Here is a 12,500-nt window from a genome sequence, read left to right as displayed (position 1 = left end):
GCTGTGCTGTGCTGTGCTGTGCTGTGCTGTGCTGTGCTGTGCTGTGCTGTGCTGTGTTGTGCTGTGTGTGCTGTGCTGTGCTGTGCTGTGCTACTCTGTGCTGTGCTGTGCTGTGCTGTGCTGTGCTGTGCTGTGCTGTGCTGTGCTGTGTTGTGTTGTGTTGTGTTGTGTTGTGTGTTCTGTGCTGTGCTGTGCTGTGTGTTCTGTGCTGTGCTGTGCTGTGCTACTCTGAGCTGTGTGTGCTGTGTGTTCTGTGCTGTGCTGTGCTGTGCTGTGCTACTCTGAGCTGTGTGTGCTGTGTGTGCTGTGTTGTGCTGTGTGTGTTGTGCTGTGGGAGCCGTGAGTGTCTCTGCGTGAGTCATCTCAGAGCGAGGGGGAGTGACTAACGCATTGCTCAACCATGGAAGACCACTTGAGGGGATTGAAATCAAAAGTGTGAGAGAAGAGAGGAGTGTGCTGAGGGACCCAGCCACTCACTTCCTATTTATGTACATTAGAATTCAAAACCAAAGAAATAATAAAGAAAGAATGAAATACTTTGTAGGAGAGTAGTCAAACTCAAAAGATCCACAACAAGTCTACAACACATTACTTTTTTTGTTTAAGAGACTATTTATGGCATAAATTATAAAATGATTTAAGAGTGGCTGAGATTACTAGGGCATGTAGAGTGACCTGAGAATAAACACATTAATAACACATTAATAACGCATTAATAACACATTTATTCACTCCTTTAAAGGTAAAGTCCTCAATTCTAATCCAATATATCTAATCCAATTCTCCACACACTCCTCTAGTCTCTCCATCCTGTGTTCTACACACACTCCTCTAGTCTCTCCATCCTGTGTTCTACACACACTCCTCTAGTCTCTCCATCCTGTGTTCTACACACACTCCTCTAGTTTTTCCATCCTGTGTTCTACACACACTCCTCTAGTCTCTCCTGTGTTCTACACACACTCCTCTAGTCTCTCCATCCTGTGTTCTACACACACTCCTCTAGTCTCTCCTGTGTTCTACACACACACACTCCTCTAGTCTCTCCTGTGTTCTACACACACTCCTCTAGTCTCTCCATCCTGTGTTCTACACACACTCCTCTAGTCTCTCCATCCTGTGTTCTACACACACTCCTCTAGTTTTTCCATCCTGTGTTCTACACACACTCCTCTAGTCTCTCCTGTGTTCTACACACACTCCTCTAGTCTCTCCATCCTGTGTTCTACACACACTCCTCTAGTCTCTCCTGTGTTCTACACACACTCCTCTAGTCTCTCCATCCTGTGTTCTACACACACTCCTCTAGTCTCTCCATCCTGTGTTCTACACACACTCCTCTAGTTTTTCCATCCTGTGTTCTACACACACTCCTCTAGTCTCTCCTGTGTTCTACACACACTCCTCTAACTGTGTGTGTGTGTGTGTGTGTGTGTGTGTGTGTGAATGTGTACGTGTATGCTGTGTTTGCGCTCAGAAACACTAAAACACCAATTCTGGCTCCGTAAAGTGGAAACTAACGAAGGGTCTGGCTCAAATGGAGCCAATGCGCTCTTCCAGCCAATCAACAGAGAGCACTACTCCAGCCAATCAACAGAGTGCACTACTCCAGCCAATCAACAGAGAGCACTACTCCAGCCAATCAACACAGAGTGCACTACTCCAGCCAATCAACAGAGTGCTCTACTCCAGCCAATCAACAGAGAGCTTCAGGAGCACAGAAGGGAGGGGTGTATTTGATTGGCAGGTGCGTTCAAATATCAACAATCTTTTAGCAGGATGGAGGTCTGTACCTTCCAGAATGGTGCTGCTTTGACGAATGGAACAGAAGGGATTACACACTACCCCCTGAAGCAACTGTTCAAGCTGAACATAATGCCATATTGCATTCAATTTAATACTATAAAAAGAAAAATATAATTGTTCCCCCAAAAATGAGTAAGCCGCTCAGACCAGTGTGTTTTTGATGCAGGCAAGGACATGTAGTCTCAGTCTCACCACGTGGCTTGGCTTGAGTGTGTCGGCGTCGAAGCGCATCAGGCTGAAACTGTCTTCTGGACAGACGTCACAGTCCTCCAGCTCCTGAGGGTTACATGGAGGCTTGTCCTTCTCCGCGTTGGCTGGGTACACAAGGACACGGCAGAGACACACACACACACGCACACACACACACACACACACACAACACACACACACACACACACACACACACACACACACACACACACACACACAGACACAGACACACACACACACACACACACACACACACACACACGCAATACGACAGACACACACCCACAGACACACACACACACACACACACACACACACACACACGCACAGACACACACACACACACACACACACACACACACACACACACACACACAGACATGAGGGGACACAAGGACACAAGGACACGGCAGAGAAGGGTTAGGTGAGGGGAAGAAGAAAAGACTGCAGCTCTTGGTCATGAAGAATCATGGGTTATACACACACAAACACACAGGCACACACACACAGACACACAGACACAGACCACAAGACAACACACACACACACACACACACACACACACACACACACACACACACACACACACACAGACACACACACTCTCACACACACACACACACACACACACACAAACAGGCATGAGGGGGGGGGCAAACAAACAACAACAAAAGACAAGCACAGTGTATGAACAAATAGATCAGAACGTTTCGATTTACGTGTAGGATGTGAATGCAACTGCAAGTGGCTGATACAGTAACACATATGACACACCATAGATACAGTGGATAGACACTGTAGACACACCATAGATACAGTGGATAGACACAGATCCCACACCATAGATACAGTGGATAGACACTGTAGACACACCATAGATACAGTGGATAGACACTGTAGACACACCATAGATACAGTGGATAGACACTGTAGACACACCATAGATACAGTGGATAGACACACCATAGATACAGTGGATAGAGACAGATCCCACACCATAGATACAGTGGATAGACACTGTAGACACACCATAGATACAGTGGATAGAGACAGATCCCACACCATAGATACAGTGGATAGACACAGATCCCACACCATAGATACAGTGAATAGACACTGTAGACACACCATAGATACAGTGGATAGACACATTTGACACACCATAGATACAGTGGATAGAGACAGATCCGACACCATAGATACAGTGAATAGACACATATGACACACCATAGATACAGTGAATAGACACATATGACACACCATAGATACAGTGGATAGACACTGTAGACACACCATAGATACAGTGGATAGACACAGATCCCACACCATAGATACAGTGAATAGACACTGTAGACACACCATAGATACAGTGGATAGACACAGATCCCACACCATAGATACAGTGGATAGACACAGATCCCACACCATAGATACAGTGAATAGACACTGTAGACACACCATAGATACAGTGGATAGACACTGTAGACACACCATAGATACAGTGGATAGAGACAGATCCGACACCATAGATACAGTGAATAGACACATATGACACACCATAGATACAGTGAATAGACACATATGACACACCATAGATACAGTGGATGGAAACACAGACACACAGTGAGAGATGGGGAGGACTTCGTAATGCACACAGGTTCTCTGTGGTGTTTGGGGAAAGCAGATGTACCTAGCAGCAGACAGACAGCCAGACAGACAGACAGACACACACAGACAGCCAGACAGACAGACAGACACACACAGACAGACAGACAGACAGACAGACAGACAGACAGACAGACAGACAGACAGACAGGCACAGACAGTCAGACAGACAGACAGACACGAGAGGAGAGGGGAGGTGTGGTACCCACCAGGTCGTCTGTGGTGAGGTGGGAGAGTCTCTCGTGGATGAGGGCGACCTGCTCCTCGTTCACCACATACTCCCCTCTCCTGTCCCCCAACACCAGCTCAGGCCACACGGGGCCCTCCTCACGCTTCTGCAGGGAGATCTCCAGACTGCACACACACACACACGCACACGCGCACGCACGCGCACGCACGCACGCACGCACGCACACGCACGCGCACGCGCACGCGCACACGCACACGCACACACACACACAACCACACACACACACTGTGAAATACATCATAACACCTTTCCTTCGGCTATTGATCACTGAAGGATGTTTTGCTTCATCAAAATGTTTCATTCAAGCTTGATCTTTTAGAATAGAAAGCAACACTTTGAATCCTCCCTTAAAAGACTGACAGTTCACGCTGTGGAGCATGTCATATCCTGCCTGTGGAGCATGTCATATCCTGCCATTAGTCATCATGGCTGTTAATGTGTCATGATGAATACGGGGATGTTTTTGGGAAGCATTTGAATTCAATGGGAATCAGAGGCAGCTGTTGGTTAGAATAGAGTAAAAACAGAAAGAAAACAGAATAAAACTGTGAATCTGAGAAAGCTACAGGGCTCTGGGGATGTGTGTGTGTGTGTGTGTGTGTGTGTGTGTGTGTGTGTGTGTGTGTGTGTGTGTGTGTGCGTATGTGTGTGCGTGCGTTCGTGTGTGGTGTGTGTGTGTGTGTGTGTTCGTGCGTGTGCGCGTGCGTGCGTGCGTGCGTGCGTGCGTGCGTGCGTGCGTGCGTGCGTGCGAGTGTGTGTGTGTGTGTGTGTGTGTGCGTGTGAATCTGAGGGCTCCATGTTTGAAAAAGAAGCCCTTAAATGGTGAAATTTCATCAGATGTGATGTGCTCATGTCATTTCAGTCTCGGCCACTGTGTGTTTGATTACTTTATCAATGTGTCTATGCAACGACGGGGGTGTGTGTGTGTGTGTGTGTGTGTGTGTGTGTGTGTGTGTGTCTATGCAACACACAGCCAACACAGGCAAGTCATCAGTCATTAAATGGAACAGACACGCAACTTGAATCCATGCATGTTGTTTTGGGCTTTTGTGCATTTTCTATTAAGCACGGCTCCCTGTCTTTAAATGGACGAGCCGCTCCTGATGGGAAGACCAGAATAGAAGCCCCAGTCTCAAACTTGAATACGCCTTTCCATTAACGCCATTAATAAACACATGTTGATGAACACTGCCCTGTGTGTGGTTGTGTGTGTGTGTGTGTGTGTCTGTGTGTGTTCATTAATGAACACATGTAGATGAACACTGCCCTGTGTGTGTGTGTGTGTGTGGTGTGTGTGGGTGTGTGTGTGTGTGTGTGTTCATTAAACACATATTGATGAACACTGCCTTGTGTGTGTGTGTGTGTGTGTGTGTGTGTTCATTAATGAACACATATTGATGAACACTGCTCTGGCCATCTTAAACACCTTCAGTCCTCTTACCCATCCAATTCAATGGCATCCAGCAGAATAGATACACAGCTCCACATTCAGGTGTGTGTGTGTGTGTGTGTGTGTGTGTGTGTGTGTGTGTGTGTGTGTGTGTGTGTGTGTCCACATTCAGGGAGGCCATTTGCATCATAATAACAAACCTGGAGCGTTACAAATGCAAACCAAACATAAACACTCATGCGGCATGTTGATGTATGTCTGCACACTCTCATGGTGTGTGTGTGTGTGTGTGTGTGTGTGTGAACACTCTTTGCCGGAGGAAGGACCCCCACTCGTGCGGAACACTGAGCGGCGCCACAAGGAGTGTCTGCCGGGCCCGAAGTGTGTGTGTGTGTGTGTGTGTGTGTGTCTGTCTCCCGGGCCCGGAGTATGTGTGTGTGTGTGTGTGTGTGTGTGTGTGTGTGTGTTTCTCCAGCTTATTTTGTTTAATGAGCCATGTGTAAATAATTCTTGTATTGTGTATGACTTTTATTTTTAATGTCTGATTTTATTTATGTATGAATATTATATTTGTGTGTGTGTGTGGCTTGTGTCTGTGTGTGTGTGTGTGTGTGTGTAATCCTGATCTTGAGTATGCAAGTTATGCAACTACATGATAATATACTCTGAGTAGTGTATGTTTGTTGACTCCAAATAAACACAGATATAATCAACCGTGACATGCATTCAATAAAGATAAGTACACTGAAATGGTGAATGTCTAGCAGCTTGGGGTCCGTTGACAGACTTAGGGGAATGTTTGAGCAAAACATCACAGATCCAGTCAAAAGTTTGGACACACCTTTAATGTTTTTGAGAAGTGTTTTCTTTACTTTTATTATTTTCTACATTGTAGATTTATACTGAAGACATTTTAACTACGAAAGATCACATATGGAATGATGTACTAAACAAAAAAAGTTTTATCTACCATCTAGAAAATAATAAAATCAAAGAAAAATCTTCTCAAAAAATGAGAAGGTGTGTCCAAACTTTTGACTGGTACTGTAGATCATAAGGGTGAGGTCAGGGGTCGGGGGTCGGGGTCAGGGGTCACGGTTGGAGAGTCACATGTGAGTAATCAAATACTCATTCGTTTGTCACCGTACCTTTCAGATGAACAACAATGAATTGTGTTTCATTCACTGTCCTCCATTAAAAAACCAAAGGCACCTCACAACCACATGGGGTTCAGTCTTGTGTGTGTGTGTGTGTGTGTGTGTGTGTGTGTGTGTGTGTGTGTGTGTGTGTGTGTGTGTGTGTGTGTGTGTGTGTGTGTGACAATTCAAAGGGTCGATGATGAGAAGCGGCGGATTGGAGGCTATTGGAGCACCCAAAGAGTTAGCACGTGAGCACGTTAGCGCCTAAGTTTAGGTGGTTTCTGACCTCTTCATGTTCTCGAGGGTCCAGGTGCTGGCCTCGGGGTCCACGGGGGCGTGGAGCGCTCCGACCAGCAGGGGCTCGGAGCCCTGCACCCCCACACTCAGCTGCTCGGCGGTCAGCCGGAAACACACCGCGTCCTTGGTCACGCCCTCCGGGAGCCGCAGGTGCACCGTCAGGTCGCTCTCCGTCTGCTGCCAGAAGTAGATGGGGTCTGCAACGTACACACAGAAACAAGTGTGTGTGAGTGTGAGTGTGTGTGTGTGTGTGTGTGTTTGTGAGAGTGTGTGTGTGTGTGTGTGTGTGTGTGTGTGTGTGTGTGTCTGTGTGTGTGTGTGAGAGTGTGTGTGAGTGTGTGTGTGTGTGTGTTTGTGAGAGTGTGTGTGTGTGTGTGTGTGTGTGTGTGTGTGTTTGGTGAGAGTGGTGTGTGTGTGGTGTGTGTTTGTGAGAGTGTGTGGTGTGTGTGTGTGTGTGTGTTTGTGTGTGTGTTTGTGAGAGTGTGTGTGTGTGTGTGTGTGTGTGTGTGTGTGTTGTGTGTGGTGCTTTGTGAGAGTGTGTGTGTGTGTGTGTGTTGTGTGTGTTTGTGAGAGTGGTGTGTGTGTGTGTGTGGTGTGTGTGTGTGTGTGGTGTGTTTGGTGAGAGTGTGTGTGTGTGTGTGTGTCATCATAGCAAGAAAAGAAACACACATGCTTTAGCGCTTTATTGATATTTCTGCCTGTTGTCTCCGTGGAGACCCTATGAGGTGTGCGGATGAACTCTTTCACAAAAGTAGAGAGAAAAATAAGGGTAGAATAGAGAGAGGGATGAGAGGGAGAGAGAGAGTGAATAGAGGGAGGAAGAGAGGGATATGAGGGGAGGAAGAGAGTGAATGGGCTTATTCATCCCCAGTCCTTTGAGACGCGTATTATACACCAAACTGCCCTGCCAATGCAAAGCAAGGGTAATGGATGCTAAATGGCGGACATTAGACGGATGCTAAATGGACGGACATTAGATGGATGAAAAGGAAACTCTAAATGACTCAGTATGAGCAATAATGGGTTCTGACCGTACAGAGAAGAATGGCATAAATATACAGACGAGCAGAGTCCATAACAAACTGGGTTCTGAACCTACAGAGAAGAATGGCATAAATGTACAGACGAGCAGGGTCCAAAACAAACTGGGTTCTGACCCTACAGAGAAGAATGGCATAAATGTAGAGACGTCCAGGGTCCAAAACAAACTGGGTTCTGACCCTACAGAGAAGAATGGCATAAATATAGAGACGAGCAGAGTCCATAACAAACTGGGTTCTGACCCGGCTCGGTTCAGGACCACATCCGGTCCAGAGCTCACCGAAACCTGAACCACGCCACCAGCATAGGCCGTATCAGAACAACAGGCACCAATGTGGACAAAAATACGGGGCCTTGTGTCCAACCAGATTACATGGCCCACACTGGGGGCTCTTCCAAGGCTGAGTCTACGGCACTAGACCTCCACTCCCAGTCAGGGTCCCACAGCTCGGGCACTTTAGGGACTTTAGGGACGCCATGTACCCTACTTCATCCATTTAGAGTTACGCTGGGCTATAGCTTTAGATGGGCACGACTGGTTAGTCACTATTCTTCCTGAAAGCCATTGAAACAGGAAGGAAGCACAGACAAACAAGGCACTCGGCACTCGGGGGAGCGGAGCACACAAAGGAGTGGAGCCGGAGGCATTCTAATTGAGGCTATGGGCTTCTGTTACTGTTCCGCTAGTTTCTATGGCTACAAGGTAAGCTGCCACTTCAGAGAGAGAGAGAGAGAGAGAGAGGGAGAGGGAAAGAGAGGAAGAGGGAAAGAGATGGAGAGAGGAAGAGAAGAGCTAGATGGAGAAAGATATAGAGGGAGCGAGAGCGAGAGAGAGAGGGAGAAACTAATGTGTCTGTAAATGGAGACTGAAATAAAAAGTGACTGAAATGCAAATGGAAGACCATCCTTAAAAGCTAGAAAATAAAATAAAAGGCGCAACACATCCTTGCTTTCAAAAACAGCCTCTTTCGTCGCTCGAACAGCTTTCAACACATCCTTGCTTTCAAAAACAGCCTCTTTCGTCGCTCGAACAGCTTTCAACACATCCTTGCTTTCAAAAACAGCCTCTTTCGTCGCTCCAACATCCTTCAATCCGCGGCTCCTCACCGGCCCTTAGCTACAGATTGGAAAACCATAACCATCCACCTTCATCAAAGACAACTCAACGCTTGAGACCAGCGTCTAACAGGCAGGCATGATGACACCCTCATTACGGCCCATGCTGTATTGATTTCCATTGGTCATCTTCATGGTGGCTGTAGATTGGCACGTATGACCAGTCGAGGATAATTGCAGATAATCTCACATATGATGAGAACGTGCGCTGACTGTGGGTTGCAGTGTGTGTGGGTGCGGGGCGCAGTGTGTGGGTGGGTGCGGGGCGCAGAGGTAAAGACGCAGAGCTGACCCTGAGCGGAATAGCTTTGGGTTGTGGCTCTAAACGAAATGCTAACGCTCCAGTTTTATGAAAATGAACACGTTGAAAATACAAGATGTAAGGGCACCATCCCGCAGTCTTTTTCTCTACTGACTCTGTCCGCCATGTCTTTCTCTGCTGCTACTGCTGTGTCACATGGTTCTCTACTACAACAACAACTTTACATGTTTGCTCTCTGAAGCGTCTTTGGGGTCCATGAAGAGCGCTAAACAAACCGATTGTATTATTATTATCATTATCATCTAGGCTTCTTCCGACAGACGCACACATCTGCGACGGTCACTGACAAAAGGCATACAGCATGTTATAGAGTCCGCAATCCCAAATACCTAACTTACTTTAAAACACTTGTGGTAGTGAGGATTAAAGTTGGGCGACAGGTGACCAGTACTATGTCAGATAGAGTGAAATTAATCTTGGAATAGCAGATAGAATTAACTAAAACAGTCAAAGAGTCAGAAATGCTTTAAAAGGGTATATATTATTTCAGTTCACAATCATTAGTAATCACATAGAACCTTATGTATACCTAGCACACAGACAGACTGCTTGTCTTAAGGCTAAAGAGTCTCTGATTTTTTTAAGGCGGCTCCAAAAAAATCCAAAAAAGAGGAAAAAGGCAAAAAGTTAAATTCAGCAAAAAAGGGTATCTTTGTTGCTAATCAACCGAAACGAGTCTTCAGCGACACAGGGCAATCAATGCATGCAACAAATCAGACAGCTTTCATTAATGTTACACAGCTAACAATACCTTAGTTGCATTGTACTCCAACCACGCAAACTGTCCCAACCAGCTTTTACAAAAACTCCTTTGTTGGACTCCAAACATGCAAGGTGGATATTTCTGGAGTTTTGGTCTTCTCGGACCATCCTGAGCGTTCATGCTAATGTCACTGATGCTGCTAGCACCATGGTTAGCACCCTCAGTAGTGGTGGAGGGTTGACCTCCATGACCACAACGTTCCTTCCTCTTTGTCTCTCGTAAACTCGTATTGCCTATAGCCTTCATATGGCCACCATAAGGCTGTCCAGCGCAATCAAAACGAACCACAAAGAGGGGGGGGGGGGGGCAGCACAATCCTCCAGTAAAGATGAGAATAATCAATAGTCAACGTGATGAATATATTGACACACGAGTGTGTACGATCGTGTGTGTCCATTCACATCCATGAGTATGTACGATCGTGTGTGTCCATTCACTTGAGAGTGAATTTGTACAGAATTTATGGATTTACATATGTGTGTGTGTGTGTGTGTGTGTGTGTGTGTGTGTGTGTGTGTGTGTGTTCATACTTGATTACATGTTGTTTGCACCAGCGTGTTCCACTTCTAGGAGTGTTTAAATGTGTTCATTTCTGTGTTATGGTCACTTAAGGTTTTTCTCTCTCCTTTCACCTTCCTTAACCCCCTGCTTTGTTTCCGTCATACATGCATATTTTCCGTTCCTTTCACTCCTACTCTTACTTCAGTTTTGCGATTTATTTCCCAAATTCCCTGATATAAGATCATCATCTTTTTTTATTATTATTTAATATTCCCAGTCCCTACATTCTGCGATGATTCTTACTGCCTCTGTGTATATTACACTACGTTGGCAAAACCTTCGGCATTTCCTTTCATTTCTTCACAAATAAACTTTATTTATTTAACTAAAGACAAATCCTCTACCCCCACCATCTCCACAAACAACAGTGCAATAACAACAAACAAACAAAACAAACAACAACAAACAAACAACAAAAATCACAACAACAACAATCACTGACCAACCTCAACAACAACCAATAACAAACAACAAAAATCACAACAACAACAATCACTGACAAACCTCAACAGCATCCAATAACAAACAAACAACAACAACAATCGACAATCAACAACAACAACAATAACAATCCACAACACCAATCTCACCCACACGTGGGCTCACCTGTGTTGTCCGTGTCCATGGGCTCGGCTGGCGGCTCCTCCACAGGCACGGAGTCGACCTCTGTGAACTTGAAGGGCTTCTCGGCGGCGACCATCAGGCCACGCCCCTGGGGCTCCAGAGCGGCGTAGTGCGGCACCGACTGGCCCTTCATCACCCGCCGCTTCTTCACCTCGTACTTCCTCTCCTCTGCTGCAGGACGAGGAAGAGGAGGAGGCCGGGTTAGATTCATATACGTATAGATGTGACCTACAGTATGTTGTATGACTGCAGTCCTAGCATGGACGCTAAACCCCCATGGATTTTTGTCTCTGTCTCAAGTAGGGCTGAACGATTAATTGCATTTGCGATTTAATCGCGATATGATAGAACGCGATTTTCTAAACGCAACATTCGCGATTAAAAAAATGTGGCCTAAAAAAAAATACAGGCAATAATACATTTTTTTAATTTTTTTCTTAAGATGGTACATTTTGCACACAGTGTTTAAAAAGTGCATGCATTGTGTTTATTCTTACAATGACTTTGTTTAAATTACTTAAATGCACAGTGGCAAAGCCACCGATTTGTTGTTCTTGATTCTGTAATGAGCAGTTAAATAAAAATGTAAAATGTGGGAAATAATATTTTACAATAAATGTATCTAATATTGTGTTGGTCATATTTAAATCATTCATTACAATTTGTTGGGAAAAAAAATTAGGATAAAATAAATCGCAATATTGGGGGGAAAAAAATCGCAATTAGATTATTTTCCCAAATCGTTCAGCCCTAGTCTCAAGCATTTCTCTTAATGTTAGGGTTCATGTTGTTGTGTGTGTGAGTGCGTGTGTGTGTGTGTGTGTGTATGTGTGAATGCACAATCTTAACTCCCCAAATGTATTTACAGAATGTCAGTGTATTGCTACCTTGTTACTCAACATGTTATACTGTGCTTAATTGCGTAGTTGTAAAAAGGACTATGATGCATACGCACATCCGTGGTCAACAGAGTTGGTAAATATTGTTATGATAGATAAAGAACTCCTTAAACACCCACGCATACGGAGAAAAGCACTGGTCAGCGTCTCTCAGCCGACAGCTCCATTAGTGGACACAGACAGTGCAGATTAGCCTACGTCCTGCTTAGCCACACACACACATACACACACACACACACACACACACACACACACACACACACACACACACACACACACACACACACACACACACACCACACACAGATACAGACACACACACACACACACACACACACACAGACACACACACACACACACACACAGACATACATACACACAGATACAGACACACACACACACACACACACACAGATA

The 12,500-nt window shown here is 45.5% G+C and overlaps 1 protein-coding gene across 1 annotated transcript in view; it reads right to left on the bottom strand.

Annotated features, from left to right (window-relative positions):
• The window catches only part of nudcd1 (NudC domain containing 1), a 37,043-nt gene that overhangs the window by 11,460 nt on the left and 13,083 nt on the right, over positions 1-12,500 (bottom strand). Inside the window, exons 5-8 of the mRNA XM_031586608.2 lie at positions 11,167-11,355; positions 6,747-6,954; positions 3,891-4,035; positions 1,999-2,121 (exon numbers count right to left, since the gene is read on the bottom strand). Coding sequence (XP_031442468.1) covers positions 1,999-2,121; positions 3,891-4,035; positions 6,747-6,954; positions 11,167-11,355 — 665 coding nt within the window. The remainder of the gene's footprint in view (positions 1-1,998; positions 2,122-3,890; positions 4,036-6,746; positions 6,955-11,166; positions 11,356-12,500) is intronic.

Source organism: Clupea harengus, chromosome 19 (assembly GCF_900700415.2).
Source record: "Clupea harengus chromosome 19, Ch_v2.0.2, whole genome shotgun sequence".
Classification (NCBI taxonomy): domain Eukaryota; kingdom Metazoa; phylum Chordata; class Actinopteri; order Clupeiformes; family Clupeidae; genus Clupea; species Clupea harengus.
The sequence above is the reverse complement of the archived record's forward strand: the minus strand, read 5'-3'. Positions and strand labels throughout refer to the sequence as shown.